This window comes from Malus domestica, chromosome 05 (assembly GCF_042453785.1).
Source record: "Malus domestica chromosome 05, GDT2T_hap1".
Taxonomy (NCBI): Eukaryota; Viridiplantae; Streptophyta; class Magnoliopsida; order Rosales; family Rosaceae; genus Malus; species Malus domestica.
The window spans coordinates 24,873,835-24,898,971 of record NC_091665.1 but is presented as its reverse complement, the minus strand read 5'-3'; the positions used below and the strand labels follow the sequence as shown (position 1 = coordinate 24,898,971).

The 25,137-nt window shown below is 35.4% G+C and overlaps 2 protein-coding genes, 1 long non-coding RNA gene and 1 pseudogene across 3 annotated transcripts; 3 read left to right on the top strand and 1 right to left on the bottom strand.

The window, feature by feature from the left end:
- The first annotated feature begins 9,501 nt into the window (after positions 1–9,501).
- On the top strand, positions 9,502–12,238 carry LOC103445270 (D-aminoacyl-tRNA deacylase-like). Its single transcript, XM_008384262.4, has 7 exons — positions 9,502–9,618; positions 10,628–10,870; positions 11,004–11,067; positions 11,428–11,480; positions 11,651–11,706; positions 11,805–11,879; positions 11,988–12,238. Exons 1-7 carry the CDS (start codon positions 9,502–9,504, stop codon positions 12,031–12,033), a joined length of 654 nt encoding a protein of 217 aa, XP_008382484.4. The 3' UTR covers positions 12,034–12,238.
- Positions 12,239–15,718: 3,480 nt separating this feature from the next.
- On the bottom strand, positions 15,719–16,440 carry LOC139195932 (uncharacterized). The gene is made up of 2 exons (XR_011581012.1): positions 16,348–16,440; positions 15,719–15,972 (listed from the first exon to the last, which is right to left on the bottom strand). It is a non-coding gene; the product is annotated as an uncharacterized lncRNA (long non-coding RNA).
- Positions 16,441–22,672: 6,232 nt separating this feature from the next.
- LOC103445235 (acetylserotonin O-methyltransferase-like) lies at positions 22,673–24,789 on the top strand. Its single transcript, XM_008384232.4, has 2 exons — positions 22,673–23,779; positions 24,432–24,789. The coding sequence occupies exons 1-2, from the start codon at positions 23,000–23,002 to the stop codon at positions 24,732–24,734; spliced, it is 1,083 nt and encodes a 360-aa protein (XP_008382454.1). The 5' UTR covers positions 22,673–22,999; the 3' UTR covers positions 24,735–24,789.
- A 205-nt stretch (positions 24,790–24,994) lies between these two features.
- LOC114825279 (U4 spliceosomal RNA) lies at positions 24,995–25,137 on the top strand (annotated as a pseudogene).

The following is a 25,137-nucleotide window of genomic DNA, read 5'->3' as shown; positions in this document are numbered from 1 at the left end:
CCCGTTTATCTTTTTTTTTTACCATTACCCTTTTTTCATCAGTCTACATGTTTTTTAACAACTTGAAAATTAAAAAAAAATTGTCATAAATTTTTTTTTTGACAATTAAACACCGTTATAGGTACATTCATCATACATTTCCATATTTTAATTTTTTAAGTTCTTATACAATTCCAATAATTGAAATAATAGTTTAGGGACGATATTTTTAACTGTTACCAATGAAGGTAAATATAATATTTGCTAAGTATTATTGGGTTACAAAAATTGTTTAGAAGACATTTCTGTCAAAACATTTCTGTCAATTTCACGATTACCTGCAAGGAATTTAAATTAATTTGGCCAATTCCTTGATAATGAAAATCATCATTCCTATAGTAGTGTTATTGAAAGAAGGACCGATGAATTCCTTGCTAATTTATTGGGTGCTAAGTATTATTGGATCGAGAACATGGTTTGTGTTAGTTTTACATATATAAAATAAATGGGTAAACGGTTACCCGTTTATAACCGCCCATTTAAATTTCGTGGGTAAACGATTATACCCATAACCGTTTATTTATCTAAACGGTTACCCATAACCGTAACCGTTTAATTTAAATGGGTGGGTAACCGTGGTTACCCATAACCAATGAATATTTGCCCAACCCTAGTAAGGACTGATTAAATTTTAGGTAGTTTAATAATAATAATAATAATAATAATAATAATAATAATGATAATAATGATAATAATGATAATAATGATAATACTTGTGTTCCCCTCATGGGGAATAAACATATTCCATTCCCAAATTGTGATTCTAATTTCCACTTCTTTGTCCTTAATCATCCTTATCGTCGAATTGTGAAGTAGTAATCTAATGAAATTAATATTTCAAGTCTCAAAATTTGATATGTTCTAGCACTTTTCTCCATCGGTAGTTTTTGTATGTTTGAGTTTTTTAATACAAATTTTCAATGATGCTTTCTAAACCTGTGGTTTTCGTAGCTTTGCGGTTTACCCTTTTTATTTGCACAAAGAACTTGCAGACAGGGTAAGAACTTGATATTGATTTCTAAGCTAATTAATGATTTAGCTTATAGCATTGGTTTGGTTCCTATAGTTTTATGTTTGAATCTATGATTTTTTATTTAATTGCTATATTATAGTAAATGTGTAATTTTGTGTATAAATATTATATAATACATTTATTAAACTTCTTTTTTTTTGGAAATTTTTTTATAACGGGCATTAGCCGTGGCCAATTGTAATCCACAACGGTTATAGTGCACGTGGTATTTGATCTTAATCTACAACGGGCACAATCTGTGCTTATATTACAATTGACAACGAGCATAACCCGTGGTAGAATCTGTGACTTTCTATCACATCCAGATTACTAACAGGCATAATATCCGTGGTAAATATCGACCATGATAGATGAGCTTTTTTCTACTACAGGGGCATACCTTTACACAGTGAGGGACAAATACAGTGACCTACTCCATTAAATGAGCTTTCCTTGGAAGTGTTGGTCATCACAAGTACATCACCCCCATTCCTAGGATCACTCGTATTGTTGCAGCTTCACCATAGAAGACAAACACAATACTACTCTATAGATATTGCAGACAAGTCAAATATACAAGCGACAAATAGGAGTCCATTAGAATTTGCAATGAATAATACGTCTTTCACAACTAATTAAGGAGATCAAAAAAACTCAAGCATGTATGTGTGTCTTAACTCTATAACGCATATGTATTTCAATTTAAGCTATCTGATTATTAAGAAGTGTACCACACAAGAAGCATCAACAAGTTATGCAAAAACTAGCTCACCATGAACCCCCACAAATTGAGGGAAATCTCCAGCAAATGTAGGACTTGCAAACCTTATAGTGCATGCTCATATCACAAGGCTGTCTTTAGCACATCACTGCCTTTCATCATAAGCATGGTAAGCTCGTGAGGTACTAGACCGATATTATAATGGATTACTAATAAATTGACTTTGACTATGGAATCATTCTCATATAATAGATTACTAATAATTTTAATTTATATAGGGAAAAAAATCAATAACTAATTAAAATAATGTGTCACTTATCTGTAAATTTCATAATGAAAATGGACCTTAATCCAGCACATCTGGGTCATCTAAGTAAGAGCTTACTTTGAACGCTCTTGGTGATGAAGTGGAAAACTTTGGGGATGCCAATCAATGAAGTGACACAAAAGTATCGTTTAGATTTGTCGACCTAGTTCTTAGTTCACTTGTAAATATGACACAAATCAAAATAGGTAGCAAGCGAATAATAAGGTCCATGGAAAAACCCCCACAAATATAATATTATAAATGTAAACAAATATTCGTTAGTAACATTTCAAAAACAAAAAAAATTGTTTTCTACAAGCTCAAAGAATAGTAGGTATCTTTTAAGAATCAAAACTACCTTTATATACGCTGTAAACATTCTTTCTTTCGAAGACACTTTGTAATGAATTGACACAAATGGTTGCAAAGTTTTGGTGGGGGCGTGAGAGTGGCAAGCGTAGAATCCATTGGGTACAGCGGCGTCGAATGTGTAAACCAAAATGTGAGGGAGGATTGAGCTTCAAAAACCTTTATGCTTTTAATCTTGCATTACTTGCGAAGCAGGGGCGGCGTTTTTTTCAACAACCCACGTCCCTTGCTGGTCGTGTTTTCAAAGCTCGTTATTTCCCGAATTCGGATTTCATGCAAGCAACAGTGAAAACCAATGCGTTCTATTATTGGCGTAGTCTTGCGAAGCCCGAACTATTATTCGACAAGGATCGAGATGGAGGATTGGGGATGGAGAAAAGGTTAAAAAAAATATTTGTTTTGGGGGGGGGGGGGGGGGGAGGTGTGGGGCCGTGAGCATTTTTCCAAGGTTATTAGCCCAATTCCGCATGGCATTGATCACGGCACCCAGGTGGATTGGTTGCTAATGGAGGAAGGGGGTTTGAAATGGAAAGTGGATTTAATTACTTGCATTTTTTTCTGTGGAAGAAGCGGGTTTGATCTTGAGTATTCTCATTAGTTATTTTCGATCACCGGATACTTTGATAAGGATTGCGAAGAAGACCGGAACCTTCAGGATCCATGAGCATTTTTCAAAGGTTATTAGCCCAATTCCGCATGGCATTGATCACGGCACCAAGGTGGATTGGTTGCTGAGGAAGGGGGTTCGAAGTGGAAAGTGGATTTAATTACTTGCATTTTTTCTGTGGAAGAAGCGGGTTTGATCTTGAGTATTCCCCTTAGTTATTTTCGATCACCAGATACTTTGATAAGGATTGCGAAGAAGACCGGAACCTTCAGGATCCATGATGGGTGCAGGGATCCATTTGCTATAGAAAGCCTTATGGAGAGCATGTGTCCTCACGAAAGTTAAAATCTGTGTATGGTGGGGATGTATGACCGCATTACCAACTAGAGCTAATTTGCAGAAGAGAAAGGTCATTACAACTGACACACGTGTTTTTTGTGCAAGCGCGAGGGAAATTGTTGAACATCCATTGCTCGATTGACACGTCCAGCTTCAGTTTGGTTTTCTAGCCCGTTGAGCTTGAGAACGGGTAGTTTTGCACAAGGTGGCCTTCAAAATTGGCTGGCACAAATGACAAGTGCTTTATCCAGACAAAACTTTGAGTTAACTTTGATGTTGCTTTGGAGCATACGGAAGGAAAGAAATTCCTTCTTGTGGACTCGGAAAGCGATGAACCAAGTGGATATACATTGTAGAACTCAAGCATGGCTCCAAGAGTATAGAAAGTGGCACGAATCGAAGAATTCGAGGGGGATTGGTGCTGTGATCCGTGATGACCAAGGTGTGTTTGTAGCAGCGATGGCTGCACGTATGCGGGGTGTGAAATATGCAGAAATGGCAGAAACAATGGCAGCGCGAGCTGCTGTCCATTTTGTGTAGGAGGTGTCATGCTCGGCCATGGAGGTACAAGGCCATGCTGTGGTGATAATTAATGCCCTCCAGGCAACTGATGCAGCGGCATTAAGTGGGGAATTTGGGCATATTCTAAATGATGCTAGACATATTTTGAAGTCTTTCTCACAACGAAGGTCACGTTTGGTCGACGGGAAACAAATAAGGTAGCTCACAAATTGGTCAGATTGGGTTTAACATTAGATAGTCAAATTTATTGGTTTGAAGAACCACCGGATGTAATCTTTGATATTCTTTTCGAGGATGGTATTCAACATTAATTTTGGTGCGTGGCACTCTTTTTCCCTTTGAACGGTTTGAAATCCCCGGTAAGGTTTTTATCGAGGCCCATTGTTAGCACCATATCCTACTTATTTGTACATATTCTTTCATCTTTAATGAATATCGCACTATTTTTTTAAAAAAAAAAAATCCCATTAAATATAATATATATATGTATATAGGGCTAATCACAAAAAAAGTTGGCCAAATAGTGGGAATTCACGGAAAATTATTGCGCAATCATACGCTAACATTATAAATCCTTTCAATGCATCAGTTTTGGTTAAATAAAACTGAAATTAAGAATTAAAAGAAATCATTAGAAATGATATTAACATGACAATTGACGCATTGAAATAACCAAATATGCAGCGGCAGAACGCCAACTATAATAATAATGACAACTATTATTTCAAAAGAATGTATAAATCAAAATAAATATCTTGCAACGAATATGTGATCATAATCAAGGTATAAAATATCGATGATATCGGAAATATCGGTAGTCCAAAAACACGGAAATATCGATGGAAATATCGGGATATTATCAATATCGATAAAAATTGAATAAAAAACCACAAAAATTATAAGAAAAACTTGGAAATTTTTATTGAAACTTTGCAGGATGTTTATTTAGTCAATTATCTATTAGTTTATCACAAAAAATTGGAAGGAAATGCATTGCATGATGGATTTAACTGATTTAAGTTGATTGTATAGCGAGCTGGCAAACATTGTGAGTGTAGAAAATATGTAGTAATTAATGAAAGAAGTTTAAACACACCATAATCATTTATATATAATGAATTAGTACAATATTTTACACTTTATACATTGCATGGTAAGATACATGAGTGACTTAGTATCACATAGAGTTCCTATGAGGTTCAAATTTTTCACTATCTTCATCATCTCTATGTGTAGAGTAAGTGTATTGTGAAGAGTAGTTATCAAATGATAAATCCCCAAAATAGTTTTGCATGTAATTGTTAACATGCCACCCATATGGATCCGAGATTGGTTGACGTTGTCCATAAGCAAAATCATTTGAAGATTGAGTCTCGGATTCTTTCCATGAGTCGCTCGATTCCATCCTAACAGGAATGGGATATGAATGGTAGCGAAATGGTTGGTTATGAGTATAACCATAGTTACTACTTCCCACTCCAACAGAGTTCGAAGTTATAGATAACGAGTCATCTTCTTGACTTGACAAAATCCCCTTGCCTCTTTCTCTACGAGTATAGTCCTTCCCTATGCACCAATTCCTGGTCCTGCCCGCCTACTGCCATGGTCCTCATCCTGTGTTGCATGTGTGAAGTTTGCCTCACCAGTGAAGGGGCTCATAAATCCGGGAGGCGGTCCAACATAATTTCTATATCCACCACTACCTCCACCTCCACTATATCCTTCACCACTACCTCCAGCTCCACCTCTCGTGGTAGGTGAGTCTCCTGATCTTGTAGTAGAGCTATCATTAGTATCAGCATGATCTTGTGGTTGTGTAGGATTGGAAGAAGGTGGAATTCCAGTGTTTCGTGGTCTTTGGCGCAAAAGTTCTTCCAAAGAGTCAGCGCTGCTAGATCCCACCTCCTCTTCTAATACTCTTTCTACATTTATCCTTTCATTACGTGCTTCTTCAGCAACTCTGGGAGTTGGGTTGTCCTCATCATCATCTAAATGAAAAGGTCTAATCCATTGATAAAGTTGGTTACCCTCTGTATCATCATCTTCAGCAACAATATCAAACACATCTAATAGGTCACCACGGTCGACATGATCTATTTCTGCTTCCTTATCTCGAATTTGAAGCTTCATGTTGTAGTAGCAATAAACTAATTTTTCCAACCTACTATGAGCCAACCTATTTCTTTGCTTTATGTGTATGAGTGCAAATGTACTCCAATTTCTTTCACAAGCAGATAAGGAAGCTGTTTGTGATAATACTTTGATTGCTAACTTTCTCACAATTGGTGCATCAGTCCCATACATGATCCACCATTCAGCTATAATGAAAAACAATGTTGATAAGCCTAATAACTCCAACAAATTCTATTATAAATTGATAGTGAAATATGTTTACACTCACTAGGAGACATTTTTGTTAGAGCAAAAACTGATGTTGGTTCTCCAAAAGTTCTTCTTCCATCTTTAAACCATGTTAGCTGAATTCAATAAATCGTGTTAGTTTAATCCAACAATGTAATTATTATAATTTAAGTAATTTTGTACCTCATTTCCAAATTGGCCAACTGTTAGTGATGCAGGGTCTAATTTAGAGTATACATTATGTACAACACGTATAAGGCTACCATCATCTCCAACACCGGGTCTGTATTGGTATCGAGGATTCAAATAATATGATGTTCAAAGAAACACATACTCTAATAAGAGAAATAATACTTATGCAACTAAAGAAATGAATTGCAAATTATGACATAATTTATACCTGCTGCATGCAAATCGTGGTATAATGTTTTATACCATCGGTCATCAATTATCTTTATGACCCACCTTGCACCATGTTTTCTTTCCAAGTCATCCTTCACTACACGCATCAACTCATATATTGCCCCCATAGTAGGATACACTTCTGTGTCAATGATCCATAAAACTTTGTAAAGAGATTCAAACACTTGGCACACATGTTCTGATTAAGTCTAAAAAGCATGATCAAGCACTATACTTTCCACCATACGACCTACATTTGAGCGGCTTAAATTGTGGTTGGCCCAACGTCACTAGTGAATAATTGCTTCAACCCTGGTTTCTTCTTAAATAGGTTGTCGAATGCAATATAGTTGGTGGCGAATCGAGTGGTAGCTGGACGAATAATTTATCCTTTGCAAAATTCACGCATCTTTGCCAACAACCAACCGTGATTGTAAATATAATTTGTGATTGTTCTAGCTCTTTTTACGATAGTAGCAATATTCTCTCTTCCTCATTGCCTCAAATATGAGATCAATACAATGTGCTGCACATGATGTCCAAAACACATTATGATGCTTCATTAACTTTTTTCCAGCTTTGACAAATGCAGAACCATTGTCGGTCACGATTTGGACAACATTATACTCTCCCACCTCCATGATTACATCCCTCAATAATTTGTAAATATACTTATAGTTCTTTATATGGTCTGAAGCATCAACAGACTTCAAAAAAATTGTCTTTCACTTGAAGTATACCATGAAGTTTATGATAGATAATCTGGTCGGGCCAGTCCATCCATCACACATGATTGTGCAACCATTATTTTCCCACTTTGACCTCAACTTGTTAACATACTCGCCAATGTCTTTATACTCCATTTCCAAATATTTGTTTCTTACCTCATAGGGAGTGGGAGGTTGTACTCCAACACCGGCCTATTGACATCCCAGTACCATATTTTTGAAATGATGTGATGATACCTTCTCAGCAGGGACATTTTCATAGATAAAGAACTTGCTAATTAGACGCCCCATTCCCTCCTTCACATTACCTTCAGTGAAATAACTCCAAACACTCTTTTGACATGCTTTGGATGACTTATATAAACTTGGGGCTATTGGTGGTGTTGGTTGTGATTCTCTAACACTTGCTCCCCGTCTCATTTATGCACCACCACTTGTCCCGGAACCTTGTGCTCTATTAGGAATTTTATGAAGGTGTTCTCTTTCCCATGCTGATTGTTTGAAGGCACATAATGCTTGTTTGAAACTGCGTCGTTCTTCAGGTCCCATGTCATCATCACATTCGTCCTCATCGTCATCATCATCACTGTCAACCGCTTGGCCAATGACTTCTCCTCGTAGCCCAGCTCGAATATTTTCCATTCCATGTGTTATCTTTTCCTTATGTTGTTTTTTATTTTTTAATAATGTGGTGATGAATGCCTTCACTTCTAGGGGGACATTATCGCATCGTTGGACATTATTTCCTGGATCTAATCCACTAAGATGGTACTTAAGTCGTGTCACTCCGCCACTCTTCATTACCCGACCACAATATTTGCAAATTGTGCCATGTTTGTTTCCCTCTATTGGGTATCCATGTTCCCAAGCTAGATCACATTTAGTAACTCCACTGGACATCTTAAACGTACCTATATTTATTTTTCATGAAAATTAGGCAATTATTTTTTGGCCAAAAAATATAGTAGTGACGGAAACATATTAAATATGAAGTAAAGAAAATAGGAAGTAAAATTATTCTACAGAAGAATTAAATAGGAAGTAAAGAAAATGATTATAAGAATTTAAGTAATTATAAAAATAATATGGAATAATAAAACCTAATAATAATGAATAATAATCCAATTTGGTAATAAAATAATAAATAACATTAAACATATTAAAATTATTCTAGGGAATAATTATACAACATTACTTAATTACTTCAAAAAATTAACATGCAAGTATTTTTTGGTTCTTAGATCACATGCACAGGTCCACACAAATTTTTTGTTGTTGTATAAATTACAATAATATAAATATAAGTTTGTAAACTTACCTTAAATATGGAACCCTTTGTGTAAAGGCCAAATAGAATCTGCATGGAGCAACAATAAAATAATAATTACACAAATGTAACAAATCTCGAACTTTCGATGTCGTACGTAGCAGCAAAACCTCGACGATCCTCTGCAGCTTGTTGTCTGTGAATAAATGAGAGAGAAAGAAGGTATTAACATTTAATTTGGAGTGGCGCGAGCTGCAGATCCATTTATTCAATTTGAAGCTTTGAAATGGCTCTAGAATGGATCTGGAATGGCTCTGAAAGGGCTAAGGGAAGAAGAAGAAACGAAAAGGTGTAATAGAGGTTTTTCAATTTTCGAAGGGTCAAAAAATGTGTGATGATTTGATACTCCACCTTTGAGAATGTGAAAGAATATCACGCGTGGCACACAGTTTTGAATCTTTATGAAACCACCATTATTTTTGTCTTGTCAAAAATTGTACAAGTTGTAAAAGTTGTTAGGGTTTTGAATTATTTGGATACTCTTTTTTCTCACATGCACGCCACCCACCACACACAAACAGAGAGAGTCAAAGACTCTCACATCACACGCCACCACATGCACATAGACCACACACGCACACAGAGACCTCAGTCTCTCTCTCAATCCTTCTCTCTTCTCCCTTCAGTCTCTCTCTCTCTGGATCCTTCTCTCTTCTCCCTTCTCCCTTCTCCCACACACACACACACACAGATCTCTCGATCCTTCTCTATTCCCCCTTTTCCCATACACAAGCACAGAGACCTCAGTCTCTCGATCCTTCTCCCACATGGCCTTCTGCTCCTCCCTCGCCTTCCTCCTCGTCCGCGTCTTCCGCCTCGTCGGCGCCGTCTCCATCTCCCGTGACCTCTACACCCTCTACCCCCATCGTAGTACTCCGTCAACGGCATCATCATCAACATCTAAACCGCATCTTTCTCTCCCTTTCTCTCGGTGCATGCAGCTAGGACACTAGAACCCAAGAACTCTCCGGCAAGGCCGTGAGTGTCGAGGAACTTTCCGAACACCTCCGACCGTTTCACGGCAAACGGAAATTATAAAAATATTCCTTTTGTCTTCTATTTCATTTTGATACCTAGATCGGAGTCTAGGGTGCTCTTTTACAGTCGGCCGGAGCTGTAGAAGCTCCGGCGTTCTTCTCCGATTCGCACCAGCCTCAAATATCGTGATATTATCGGTAATATCGCGATATTTGGACAATTTTTCAGTGGATACGTGTGAAAATATCGGTGTCTCACAAAAACGATAATATCAACGATATTTCGCCGATATTATCGATATTTTGGTCCTTGATCATAATCAAATCATTAAGACAATATGCTCTACAACGTAACTTTATAAAACAACATCCTACCTTACCTTGTACTCGGAACAGACAACTGGTTATGTATGTTAGTGGTTACGGTAAGAAAGATAAATACTTTGGATTTGTTAAAAAAAAAAAAAAAAAAAAAAAAAAAAAAGACACCTCCAAAAACACTTTGGAGAAATGACAAGCAAGATCACCATCACCCCTCCTTGCCGACATAGATAATAGTTGTGCGGAGATCAAGCGACATAGAAGTAGCTTCCAAATCTACTCTTAAGATTAGGGGTGGGTTCAAAAAACCGAAAACCGAAAAAAACCGAACCGAAACCCGAACCGAGACTGAAAAAAACCGAATCGAAAGTGTAAAACCGGACCGAACCGAATGTGGTTCAGTTCGGTTCAGTTTCTGGGGTTCGGAAACCGGACCGAACCGATTAATAGGCAAAACGACGTCGTTCAGCTTCAGTTCACTCTCTCTTCACTTCAGTCTGAAAGACTGAAACCCTAAACATATCGATTCCCTTCCCTTTCCCTTATCGACGCCTCCCTCTCCTCTATACTCTCACTCTAGACCATCTCCTCCCAGCTCCGCCGCTCTTCCGCTTCGTCTTCTTCCTTCCCAGTGATATTCCTGAGCAAACACACCGCCGTCTCCAACCGGCCGGCACTGACGGCACACCCGATCGGAATCCCTCATCTGAGTGAAGGCGAGGCTGGGCCGCAAGGCGGGAAGCCGGGTTGGGCTGCGCCGCCGAGCCCCAGCATTGGACCCTGGCTCAGGCACCTGAGGAAGCTTGCCCAAGCCCACAACATGGTTCCTGAGTTCGAGGTTTCCTTCTCACTCTCTTGATCTCCGTTTTTAATGCTCGTCATATGTTTGTGTAAATGTGTGTGTAAATGTGTGTGTGTGAGTCTGAGTCTGTGTGTTCATAATTTATACCGTTGTGTATGTTTGAATGTGGATTACATTGGAGGGTACGCATCATGGACCGGTAACGAATACGCCCACTATGTTCGTAGAGATTGGTGAGTTTTTGATGAACCCCGTTGCTCTTATGCTTTTCATTCTGGAATTACATTGCATGATGCTATTTGTTCTTTTTGTTGGAAGGGAAAATTATACATATTTCCATTGCGCGGCATGAATTTTTACTTTCCTCCAATGCGTTTTTAGTAATCTTATGAACATTTTTTTTATACCTTTTGATGATCAGTTCGTAGAATTGATTTATTTCGTTCAAAGGGTAAAGTTTACTGCTTCTGCTATTTCTATTGTTGTAACTGCTCGGTCTGAAGTTTCGGCATATGACATGGTTTTTCGTATTTTTTACCATGCACTTGAGGGTTTCTTTGTTTTTTTTTATTTGTTCCTTCTGGTTGATATAGGCAGTACAGATGAGTACTGGAAAAGGCAGGATGCAGCACAAGTTATTGCTCTAGTTAAGTACACAGTTAACCATTTCAATCATTTGAGCAAGAGTCATTGATACGTCCTATTGTTGAATAAATACTTTCCTCTTCGTAATGTTTCTAGTTTTCCCTGATCTTAAAAAAATAATAGAATAAACAACTCATGAGAGTAAATTGGTGGCAATTTCTGTTCTTGCAGTTGGTTTGGGAAGGACTTGGGCTTGGAGGAGGAGCTGCTGTTGGAAACTGGAACGGGTATATTGATTTTCTTGAAAAGCTCATGTCTTTGTTTGCAATTTTAACCAAAGTTTGATGCTTCTCTAACTTCATTTTCTATATTATTGGCGATCTAGGGAGAAGGATAAGAATAAAATTCTTCTTGGATTAGGTGGTGGACATTATGCTCCTCGGCATATGGATATAGTCCTGTAAGTTATAGCATTTTACAGTTTGCTCATATCCAGCTTTATTCTTTGTTTCCTTCTTTGCACGCTTGCTTTACATCATGTTCTTTTTTTTTTTTTATTTGTATGTAGAAATGGCAAGGGAAAGCTCAAAGAAAGGTGCTATGTTGCCTCCTAAGCCGCCTATGCGTTGAGCTTGAGCTTGAAGACTTGGAAGATTTTATTTGTGCAAAACATGAAGTGATGAAACCTTGAAGGTTTATTTGACTTGTGTGATGTTTAAATTTGGACTTTTTGAAGACTTAAACTTTGATGTTTAATTTGGACTTTTTGAAGACTTAAACTTGATTGATGATTGATTCTATTTCTAGTTGGACTTTAAATGTTTATTTTCATTTTTTGAAGACTTTTAGTTTTATGAGACTTTATGTTTTTAGATTAATTAGTAAGTAGTAACTTCCCTCATGAATATTGAAAAACCGTCCTGGAGAGATGGAAACATGTCATATTTTCTATTTCTATCTTATGTTGTGGTTGTTTTGCATTTTTTGGAGGAAAAAAAAAAAAAAAAAAAAAAAAAAAAAAAAAAAAAAAAAAACCGAAACAAAACCCGAACCGAAAAAAAAACCGAACCAAAAAAAATATGGGCCGAACCGAACTGAACCGAAATTTCGGTTTGGTTTCGGTTTTGGCAAAAAACTGAACCGATAAGAACCAAACCCAGCCCTACTTAAGATTGTTGGAAATATAGGTGATTTGAATGCTACTTCTCCTACAATAAATCATATAAGATAAATATATTAGTAAATATTGTTTCGCATCAAAATAATAAAATAGATCAAACTAATCTAATAACAACAAAATACTTATCTTTTGTAATGTAGAAATCTTTCTTCATAGATAGTTATTAAAACAAGATTTTAGGTTGAGGCATGTTAGTTTACTGTCCCTAAGAGTAGATTTCGTCTCGCAGAGACAATGTCTCGGTGTAATACAAGTTATGGCACCCTATTCTTCAAGATATAACAACCTATGATCATTGTAAACGTACACTTGCCACACTTGAATCAAATAAATAACTCAATTTTTCCATTGGTACAAAACAATTGAATGATATAGCCACACTTAGAAAACAGAGGGATTCGATTAGGTAATAGAGATGATGATCTTGTATATATGATCCCAAAAAAGACTCACGGCTGCCCATATATAGTAAAGTCTGAGCCCCAAAAACCTGTGTACAATCATGGCAATGAAAACAAATTAAATCAAATGATTGCAACGTTATTTATTCAAATCACAGTTAACCAATACGTTAAAACCAAATTCATGTAACTGAAGGATTTTGTTCTCATCTAACTTGAAAATAACAGTAAGTAAAAACCAATTCTAATGCCATGTCCAAACTAGACCTGGCAAACGGGTCGTGTCTGTCGTGTTCGTGTTATTTTCGTGTAACACTTGTTATCTTAACGGGTCGTGTCGTGTCACACCTGTTATCTTAACAGGTCCTTAACAGGTCGGGTCACTTTACCCAACGAGTAAAGTGACTTGACCCGTTATGATCCGTTATGACCCGTTAAGAAAAATATATTTTTTCTTAAATTTGCACATACTACACTTTGCCACATAAATATTACTTCAAAACATTAAAACACATAATTTAATATATATATATATATATATATATATATATATATATATATAATTATATATAATTATTTTAGTTTTTAGGGGTATAAAATTGTTAAATTAATATATATAATTATTATAGTTTATTCATACTTTCATTAAGTATAACATAAATTTTGTGGTATCCACTAGTGTAATTTTTTAAATTGAAGATCGAATTCATTCATTGTATTCATATAGGGTCAAGGAGTGTAGCTATAAAAAATCATCAAAATCAGAGTTAAAATAACCGTTAAATCTTGATTTTTAGTTTTATAACCGTCGAAAAGTTTTGTCTCGTTACTTGATCTCTGAATGTTTGTTTTTTACAATTTTTGGCATATGCGATCTCGAAGTATATACAAACATGTTTGACGGTTGGATCGTTGAAACAAGTTTCGTAGAATGTATCCCATCAAAACAATAGATTCATTAACACTTAAGAGTTTATTCGCACTTTCATTAAGTATAACATAAGATTTTGTGGTATCCATTAGTGTAAATATTTTAAATTGAAGATTGAATTCATTCATTGTGTTGATGCACAAAATCAGTGAGGACTTTGGTATAACATAAAGTGTTAAGTTTGTGACCTTCACTAGATTGCTCCGGTCACTAGTGTAGATAAGTATGCAAATGGATAGAGACAAGGAAGCAAACACAAGATGTACGTGGTTCACCCAGATTGGCTACGTCCACGGAGTAGAGGAGTTCTCATTAATTGTGAAGGGTTTACACAAGTACATGGGTTCAAACTATCCTTTAGTGAGTACTAGTGAATGATTTAGTACAAATGACATTAGGAAATATTATGAGAGAATGATCTCTATTTATAGAAGAGAGTTTCTAGTTTTATTCTGACATTGACACGTGTTGTGTTGTGATTGGCTTCTGATGTTAACACATGTTGCGTTATGATTGGCTTCTGATGTCGACACGTGTCGCACTGTGATTGGCCTCCTGGTTAGAAGGAAACTCTTCTGAGTCCTTGACGGTATAACGTTGACCGATGCTCAATAGTTTCGGGATTGGCCAAGTATGGTACAAACAGTGCTCCCCTAAGTTCTCGAGTGAGGGAAACTCCTCGGTTGGGGACTTGCAAGATCCAAGCCATTGAGTAATCACGAAACTTCTAAGTACCGAAGTGTGGTATCATTTTCACTTGCCTTATCTGTCTCATATGTAGATGTGGCATCTTCTCTGGAAGTACTTTTCCTCCATCCAGGAATGGTATCTTTAACCGATGAAGATGCACAAGGTAATGTATCAATTTCACTTGAAGCTTACTTGTAGTTTCGAGCTTGGTCAAGTGCGATACAAACCCTATAGTAAGAGTCCCCCAAGTCGCCGAGCTAGGAGATTTGCTGAATGAGGTAACAGACAAGGTAAGCAATCAGACTTCCAAGCAAGCAACCTGGATCAAAGGTTCGACTTCGGCTTCCGGTTGATTGTTCTCCTTCTCTTTGTGTCGTAAATAACACCAAGGATAAGCAGAAGCAAATGGAGAAGAGATGATATGAGATACTTTTTCTTTTGAAGAAGTAACTTTCCACATGCTTATTTTTGAACTGGGCTGGAGGGTTTTCTGGTTTCCTCCAGAGTATAAGGCTGACTCAAGAATTTGAGGGTCAAAACAAGTCCATCAAATCTAGAGTACGTTCGACCCTGATGATATGGGATACTTTTGGTATTGACAAAGTAGTGGATGTATCGGCACATGTTATGTTACGCTTGTCTCCACATGCTTCCTTGTATCCTTCTTACTTGCCCTATCTGTTCCTCAGGCAGATGTGGTATCTTCTCTGGAAGCATAAGATGTTGAAGATGAGTACTCGAGAGCAATGCCAAGTAAGTAATCAGGCAAGGGGTTCCAGGCAGTCAGTTCCTGACTAGAAGCTTGATTCCAAGTGCTGACTGATTGCTCTCTTTCGTAAAATGCGTATCCCATCAAAACAATAGATTCACTAACATTTAAAAGTTTATTCATAATTTCATTAAGTATAACATAAATGTAAATATTTTAAATTGAAGATCGAATTCATTCATTGTATTCATATAAGGTCAAGGAGTGTAGCTGTAAAAAATCATCAAAATCGAAGTTAAAATAACCGTTAAATCGTGATTTTTCTTTTTATAACGGTCGAAAGTTTTGTCCCGTTACTTGATCTTTATATGTTTTTTTTTGGGTAAAAGACTGTTTACTACCCTCATGTTTCATGGTTTTCAACATTTAGTACATCAAGTTTTTTTCGTCTCAGAGTCATACCTAAAGTGTAAATTTTGGGACAGTCTCATACATCCGTTAGTCAAACTGTTAAATTTACTGTTAATTGTGACGTGGCGTCCATGTGGACAATGACGTGGCGCCACGTGTCAGCCACGTTTTTTTTTTCTTTCTTTCTTTCTTCTTCTTCTTCTTCTTCTTCTTCTTCCACCCGACTGCAAACTTTTTTTTTTTTCTTCCTCCTTCTCCTTCTTCCTTCCTCCTTCTTCCTTCCCCTTCTTCTCCTTCTTCCTTCTTCTTCCTTCTCCTTCTCCTTTTTCTTCCTCCGAATCTGGGGATTTTTTTTTTTCTCTTTCTTCTTCTTCTTTCTTCTTTCTTCTTCTTCTTCTTCTTCTTCTTCCACCCGACTGCAAACTTTTTTTTTTCTTCCTCCTTCTCCTTCTTCCTTCCTCCTTCTTCATTCCCCTTCTTCTCCTTCTTCCTTCTTCTTCCTTCTCCTTCTCCTTCTCCTTTTTCTTCCTCCGAATCTGGGGATTTTTTTTTTCTCTTTCTTCTTCTTCTTTCTTCTTCTTCTTCTTCTTCCACTCGACTGCAAACTTTTTTTTTTCCTTCCTCCTTCTCCTTCTTCCTTCCCCTTCTTCTCCTTCTTCCTTCTTCTTCCTTCTCCTTCTCCTTTTTCTTCCTCCGAATCTGGGGAATTTTTTTTTTCCTGCTTCCTTCTCCTTCCTCCTTATTCCTTCTTCTTCTTCCTCCGAATCTGCCCAGATTCGTTTTTTTTTTTTTTTCCTTCTTTCTTCTTCTTCCTCCTTCTTCCTTCTTCCTTCTTCCTTCTTCCTTCCCCTTCTTCCTTCCCCTTCTCCTTCTTTTTCTTCTTCTTCTTCTTTTTCTTCTTCTTCCTCCGAATCTAGGGAAGTTTTTTTTTTTTTTTTTTTTTTTCTTCTTCTTCCTCCTTCTTCCTCCTTCTTCCTTCTCCTTCCTCCTTCCTCCTTCTTCCTTCCTCTTCTTCTTCTTCCTCCGAATCTACCCAGATTCGGCTTTTTTTTTTTTCTTCTTTCTTCTTCTTTCTTCTTCTATATCCTTCGACTGCAACTTTTTTCTTTTCTTTTCTTCCTTCCTTCTTCTTCTTCCTCCTTCTTCTTCCTCTTCCTCAAAAAAAAAAAAAAAAAAAAAAAAAAAACCGAATCTGGGCAGATTCGGAGGAAGAAGAAGAAAAAAAAAAAACCGAATCTGGGTAGATTCGGAGGAAGAAGAAGAAGAAGAAGAAGAGGAAGGAAGAAGGAGGAAGAAGGAGGAAGAAAAAAAAAACTTCCCCAGATTCGGAGGAAGAGAAGGAAGAAGGAGAAGAAGGGGAAGGAAGGAGAAGGAGGAAGGAAAAAAAAATGTTGCAGTCGGGTGGAAGAAGAAGAAGAAAAGAAGAAAGAAAAAAAAAACGTGGCTGACACGTGGCGCCCAGTCATTGTCCACATGGGCGCCACGTCACAATTAACGGCAAATTTAACAGTTTGACTAACGGATGTATGAGATTGTCCCAAAATTTACACTTTAGGTATGACTCTGAGACGAAAAAAACTTGATGTACTAAATGTTGAAAACCATGAAACATAAGGGTAGTAAACAGTCTTTTACCCTTTTTTTTTTTGCAATTTTTGGCGTATGCGATCTCGAAGTATATACAAACATGTTTGACAGTTGGATCGCTGAAACTAGTTTTGTAGAATGCGTATCCCATCAAAACAATAAATTCACTAACACTTGAGAGTTTTTCATACTTTCATTAAGTATAACATAAGATTTTGTGGTATCCACTAGTGTAAATATTTTAAATTAAAGATCAAATTCATTCATTGTATTCATATAGGGTCAAGGAGTGTAGCTATAAAAAATCATCAAAATCGGAGTTAAAATAACCGTTAAATCGTGATTTTTCTTTTTATAACTGTCGAAACGTTTTGTCCGTTACTTGATTTCTGAATGTTTGTTTTTTGATATTTTTTGCGTATGTGATCTCGAAATATATACAAACATATTTGACGGTTGGATCGTTGAAACTAGTTTCGTAGAATGCGTATCCCATCAAAACAATAGATTTACTAACATTTAAGAGTTTATTCATAATTTCATTAAGTATAACATAAGATTTTGTGGTATCCACTAGTGTAAATATTTTAAATTGAAGATCGAATTCATTCATTGTATTCATATAGGGTCAAGAAGTGTAACTGTAAAGAAACATCAAAATCGGAGTTAAAATAACCGTTAAATCGTGATTTTTCTTTTTATAACCGTCGACAAGTTTTGTTCTGTTACTTGATCTCTGAATGTTTGTTTTTTACAATTTTTGGTGTATGCGATCTCGAAGAATATACAAACATGTTTGACGGTTGGATCGTTGAAACTAGCTTTGTAGAATGCGTATCCCATCAAAACAATAGATTCACTAACACTAAAGAGTTTATTCATACTTTCATTAAGTATAACATAAGATTTTGTGGTATCCACTGGTGTAAATATTTTAAATTGAAGATCGAATTCATTCATTATATTCATATAGGGTCAAGGAGTGTAGTTGTAAAAAATCATCAAAATCGGAGTTAAAATAACCGTTAAATCGTGATTTTTCTTTTTATAACTGTCAAATGGTTTTGTCCTGTTACTTGATCTCTATATGTTTGTTTTTTGCAATTTTTGGTGTATGTGATCTCGAAGTATATACCAACATGTTTGACAGTTGGATCGTTGAAACTAGTTTCGTAGAATGCGTATCCCATCAAAACAATAGATTCACTAACACTTACAAATTTATTCATACTTTCATTAAGTATAACATAAGATTTTGTGGTATCCAATAGTGTAAATATTTTAAATTGAAGATTGAATTCATTCATTGTATTCATATAGTGTCAAAAAGTGCAGCTGTAAAAAAATCATGAAAATCGGAATTAAAATAACCGTTAAATCGTGATTTTTCGTTTTATAACCGTCGAAAAGTTTTGTTTGGTTACTTAATCTCTAAATGTTTGTTTTTTTCAATTTTTGGCATATGCGATCTCGAAGTATATACAAACATGTTTGACGGTTGGATCGTTGAAACTAGTTTCGTAGAATGCGTATCCCATCAAAACAATAGATCACTAACACTTAAGAGTTTATTCATACTTCCATTAAGTATAATATAATATTTTGTGGTATCCACTAGTGTAAATATTTTAAATTGAAGATCGAATTCATTCATTATATTCATATATGGTCAAGGAGTGTAGCTGTAAAAAATCATCAAAATAGAAGTTAAAATAACCGTTAAATCGTGATTTGACGGTTGAATCGTTGAAATTAGTTTCATATAATTCGTATCCCATCAAGTTCAATGGTATATATATATATATATATATATATATATATATATATATATATATATATATATATATATATATATATATTTATTAAGTAGATTTAAATCTATTTATTTTGTACGTATAATTATTATAGTTTTTAGGGGTATAAAATTTAATTTAAAATTATATATATATATATAATTATTATAGTTAATATTTTGGGGGTATAATTATTACAATTATTATAGTTAATTTAATATATATATATATATATAATTATAGTATTTTTTAGGGTTATAAAATTATAAAATTAATATTTTGCTTATTGTGTATCGTGTTATCCATGTGTATACCCGAATCAACCCGTTATCTTAATAGGTACTTATCGGATTACCCGATAATGACCCTATTCGTTATCACGTCGACCCAAACATCTATTAATTTCGTGTCGTGTAATGTCCTATAAGAATTCAACCAGGCCTAGTCCAAACGGTCCAATTAAGTAAGATTGGAATCAAAACAAACATATAAAAGATCTGATGTCAAATGCATTGAATGTGTAGTATAAGAATTCAACCTAGAAAGTTATTTCTAAAGGTACGGTCAACAAAGATTATAAATGAATTAATACCAAAAGGAAATTAAATTAAAGAGTCAAATGTAATTATGAATTAAAACAAATATAAACAACAAAGGTAGTGTGAGATGAGAATTTGTGTTTTGAAATACCACTTAAAATTTCAACACGTGCCAGATCTCAAGCGAGTCCATAATGACAGTTTTTTCAGGGTAATTCGGGAATAGCAACAAAGAGTTTAGGCAAGACGACTAACAAAAGAGAAATTGGGATGATTGAGTTGTGAGGTTAGTTTGTATAAGTACATAATGGGACGTCTGAGCTATGGGTGTTTGGTTTACAGATTAACGAGTATAGTTAAGGTGTTTTGCATTGTATTCATGCATTGTTATCGCTGATGATTTGATACCTGATTGTATGATGTCATGACACTTAATTTAGTATTGTCAATTTATTATGATAAGGTTATGTTTTTACTGAGCTGTTAAAAATTCAGCCCTCTATTGTTATGCATATTTACGAACTAGACAATCAAAATGATAGACGAGATAAGATCGGATCAAATGTGATACTAGAAGTTTAATTATTTATTTATTTTAACTCTGTAAAGAATTATGATTTATTTCTATAAAAGGAATTTATCTTCACTTTCAGCTTCTCTTTAATTATTTTATTTTTAATTTTGGCTCGCTTTCCGAATTCGGATTTTTCTATCAACCCCGGCTAATCGGGTTTGCACATTTGCCCAGCCCGTCTGATATTAAGACAAAATCCTTGCAACCAAACAGCAAATGGATGTCTGACATTGTACATCTAGGGTTGTTGAATCTTGCAGAGATCCCATTGAATATGGCAGATAATCTACAATATTTGACACATTTTCTCCATGCAATGAACCAAAGCTACCCCAATTCGCAAACATATAATTAATGTGTAATGTGTGCGTATGCGTATGCGTGTATTATATACATCTAATGTGTATATTTGACACATTTTCTCCATGCAATGAACCAAAGCTACCCCACAGTTCACAAACATATAATGTGTAATGTGTGCGTATGCGTGTATTATATGCGTATAATGTGTATACATAATCTACAATATTTAATACATGTTTCTCCACGTAATGAATTGGGATTTTTGTACAACCTAATTTATCACCCAAATATACCAAGAGTGAAGATTTAGGGTCTAGAATTTCATTTTGTTTACCTAACAAATAATTCAAGAGATCGAGCGATAACTTAATATTTTTTTTGAAATTATGTATCAAACGAATGAGAACAATATTTATTGAAGGTGCTGAAAATTTTTTTTCACCTCATTCTTGGCCAGTACCTTAAGTTAGATGATATTTTTAATTGTTTTATTATTTTAATTATTTGATATTCATTTAACATTCTTATTTTTTAATTAGTTATAATTCATGTCATTTAATGTTTAAAAACATTCTAATCACATTTAATCAAGACCTTTGGATGTTATAAAATCTAATGGTTAAAAAGGAGTGTAAAAATATTTGCAAAAATTCAATTCAGCCTGAACCTTTGGATGTAATATATATGGGATATGATCAAGGGACAAACATTTTGACAAACATTTTTACACTCCTTTATAGCTTTTAGATTTTATACCATTCAATGGTCTAGATTAAGAGTGATGTGGAGATTTTTAAACATTAATGACTTGGATAATTATGTGGATAATAACCAATAAGAAAAACATTAATTTAAATTAAACAGAAATATCTAATACAATAAAATTGAAAAGTAAAAATTTCATTTGAACTGATAAAAAAAAAGAATATGAAACCCACAGTGAAGAATACCCAAGAAAGGTGAGGAGACAAATCGATGTTCTTGCACCTTCATTACTTGAGATACTCTAATTCGATTGATACGAAATTTTGATGCATACTACAACAAATCAAGCTATCAGTGTCTTGAATCTTCTTAGAACAAAACCCTAAATTCTAAATCTTCAATCTTGACTCCTGGATTTCACTTTCTTTTTTAATATGATGCACAATGAATGGTTGATGAGTTTGTGGCTGCAGAAATTTTCAATGCTTGGCTCGATAGGGTTTTGCTATGGAGGTGGCAAAATGATTGAGTTGCTAGCCTAGGATTAGGGTGCTTAAACTCAAAACAAAACCCTAAATTATTCTCAAAGTAAAATTCTTTCTGCATGGTATCATGTTTTTTATGTAATTAGGGTTCTTTGTTTGAAGGAAAGAAAGACTTTTCATCTAGAAGTTGCAGACCTCTTCGACAAAGATGGAAATGGAATTTTCATTTTATTTTTTTATTTTTATTTTTTACATTAGATATTTCAAAGTTTGATTATTTATATTTCAATTTTATTATTATTTGATATTCCTTTTAAATTAAATTAGCGTTTTCCATATTAGTTATAATCTACATTATCATCCATGTCATTTAATTTTTAAATCCTCGAAATCACTATGAATCAAGATTGTTGGATCTTATAAGATCTAAAGGCTACAAAAGAGTGTAAAAATTTTCGTCAAAATCTTTGTCCCTTGATCCTATCCCTATATATATACACACACAAAGCCTTTAAGGGAAGGACTCCACATCCTTTTGTTTTAAATGGGGATTGTTTAGGGCTCACACGACATCGAACTTCAATAATCCGAACCATCTATTTTTCAAGGTGCACGATCATTCTTGCAAAATATTAGGCAAATTGGAAAAAATTGAGTCATTTGGTTAAGTTCAAAGAAATTGACAAACACAATGTTCTAAGAAACATTGAAATTTCATTATAACAATTAAATAGGTAAATGGTTTCAAACTGAATTGAATTTTTGCATGGATGATCTATGAATCGGGAGATAAAAAAAATAGACAGCTTGGATTGTTAAAGTTCAACGTGGAATAGGTCCCATAACTAATCTCCATTTTTTGAAAGAAAAAAAAAAGTTTTCCCTCTCCATAAAGGCCATTATGTCTATATATACACACACATGTGTGTGTGAGAAATCCCAAGCTTTCAACATATATTTGTAGATGCTAGAAATCCCAAGAAAAACACACTAGCTAATTACATCCACTCTTTTGCGGTTGAATCTCATATTTTTTCCATCTTTCACTTGTGCATCCTAAATGTTGAGTGTTTAAACACTATATCCATATGCTCCTCTTTAATCATACTGGATTACTAATTATTCATATTAAACCTGCAGTTTACAAAACTTACAACTAGCATAAATCTTTGAGTACTTGTTACTTGGTTTCATTGTTTGCTTATCTCTTGCTTGTCATTGTTTGTTTCCACTCACGATCTTGCACATTTTGTTGAGCATTCGCACAACAAGATGGACACGCAGAGAGAAACGGAAGATACAAAAAGAGAGTTAACGTCGGAAGAAGAAGAAGAGCGTGCGAAAGTGGATATGTGGAAATATGTGTTCGGGTTTGTTGAAATCGCGGTGGTAAAATGTGCCATTGAACTCGGGATAGCCGATGCAATTGAAATCCATGGCAGCCCCATGACACTCTTAGAGCTCTCGTCTGCTCTAAGTTGTGATCCTTCTCACCTTTACCGCGTCATGAGGGTACTAGTCCACCTCAAAATATTCAAAGAAAAAACAACGGAATTAGGCCCCAAAGGTTATGCACAAACACCATTGTCCAAACGGCTATTAAAATCCGGAGAAAATAGCATGGCTGCGTTAATTTTGCTCGAGAGTAGCCCAGTAATGCTGGCACCGTGGCACGGCCTAAGTGCCCGACTTCGAGGAAATAGCAATCCGTCATTTGAGGCAGTGCATGGAGAAGATTTATGGAGCTTTGCTGCCGCCAATCCTGATCACAGCAAGCTCATCAATGATGCAATGGCTTGTGATGCAAGGGTGGCTGTGCCTGCAGTGATTGAAAGCTGTTTAGAAGTGTTCAAAGGGCTTGAGACAATAGTAGATGTGGGTGGTGGTGATGGGACTACGTTGCGCTTGTTGGTCGAGACTTGTCCGTGGATTCGAGGCATCAACTTTGATCGTCCTCATGTTGTGTCTGTTGCTCATGAGTGTGATCGGATTGAGAATGTCGGAGGTGACTTTTTTTATTGTGTTCCGAAGGCTGATGCTGCAATTATCATGGTCAGTATATTTATTGTATAAGGAAATCAATAAAACTAGGGTTTTTTTTTAAATCCAAAATGGTCTTTGAGATTGATATAACTAGTTACTTTGGTCCCTTAGATTAAAAATTGATAGAAGTGGTATATGAGATTGTCCACTATCAATCATTTTGGTTCTTACGTGAAAAATCTTCGTTAAATAAGGACTAAAATGACAAAATACCCTCAACTTTTGTCAAATGTCATTTTGTTCTTATTTAACAGAGATTTTATACGGAATGACCAAAACGATTGATGGTAGACAAAATCATGGACCATTTCTATTGATTTCAAATTTGAATGACCAAATTAATAAGTTATACTGATCTCGGGGACAAACCATTTTGGCTTTAAAACTTAAAAACAAACCACTTACTTTGGAAGATTATTGCTTTTACCTGCTAGTAGTCATCTTCTTTAATATAAATCCCGAATGAAACCTCAATAGAGCTAGGGATCACAACTTATGACTTATTATATTAAGATGAGGATTAATAAATATATCAGCTATCACATCATGTAGTCTGCTATTATTATGAAGAAAAAAAAAATGGAGTCCCTCTATTCTTGCTTGATTTACAACACATGTTATGATAAAAGGTAAGATCTAATTCTCTTTTCGTGAATTGTAGTGGGTTCTTCACGATTGGGGAGACGACGACTGCATTCGTATCCTGAAGAAGTGCAGAGAAGCTATTCCGAACGATAAAGGGAAAGTTATAATCATAGAAGCTGTGATCGAAGAAGATGGAAAAGAAGACAACAAGCTAGCAGATGTGAGATTGATGCTAGACATGGTGATGCTGGCCCATACAAACACAGGCAAAGAGAGGACCTTTAAGGAATGGGGATATGTTCTTGGAGAGGCTGGATTTAGCCGATACACAATCACACCTATTCATGCAGTCCAATCAGTGATTCAAGCTTTTCCATAAATTTATGCAGCAATTAAACTTAAGGATGTCGATTGGTATTCTCAATAAGTGCTTTTTTGTTTTCAAAGGTAATTTTCTAGTGTTGTTGCTTTGTCATCTGGCTTGTAATATTTGGATTGTTTTGACAATAATATATAATTGTGTGATGTGTTAGATTGTTAAGAGTCTTGAGACATATTTAAGAGAAAAACTTTGTCCCACATTGGTCAAGTGAAGAATGTAGAGTTGCAAACGCCTGGAGCCAACCACAATGTGTTGTCATCTTTGCGCTTGGGGCAATTACGCAGCTAATGAGGTTCTAACCAAAGCGCGTCTATAGCTGGTTGAAAACTATTTCCAAACTCCATTTTAGGCTTGGGTTTAGTCTTGTGCCTTTGAGAATTTTTGAAAAGGTCAACTCTCT

Excerpts from the sequence above, each read along its gene's own strand:
- LOC103445235 (XM_008384232.4), top strand. The coding sequence starts at position 23,000 with ATGGACACGCAGAGAGAAACGGAAGATACAAAAAGAGAGTTAACGTCG. Across the intron at positions 23,780-24,431 it reads CTGATGCTGCAATTATCATG|TGGGTTCTTCACGATTGGGG; the intron begins GTCAGTATATTT and ends CGTGAATTGTAG.
- LOC103445270 (XM_008384262.4), top strand. The coding sequence starts at position 9,502 with ATGGCCTTCTGCTCCTCCCTCGCCTTCCTCCTCGTCCGCGTCTTCCGC. Across the intron at positions 10,871-11,003 it reads ACATGGTTCCTGAGTTCGAG|ATTACATTGGAGGGTACGCA; the intron begins GTTTCCTTCTCA and ends GTTTGAATGTGG. Across the intron at positions 11,707-11,804 it reads GCTGTTGGAAACTGGAACGG|GGAGAAGGATAAGAATAAAA; the intron begins GTATATTGATTT and ends TTGGCGATCTAG.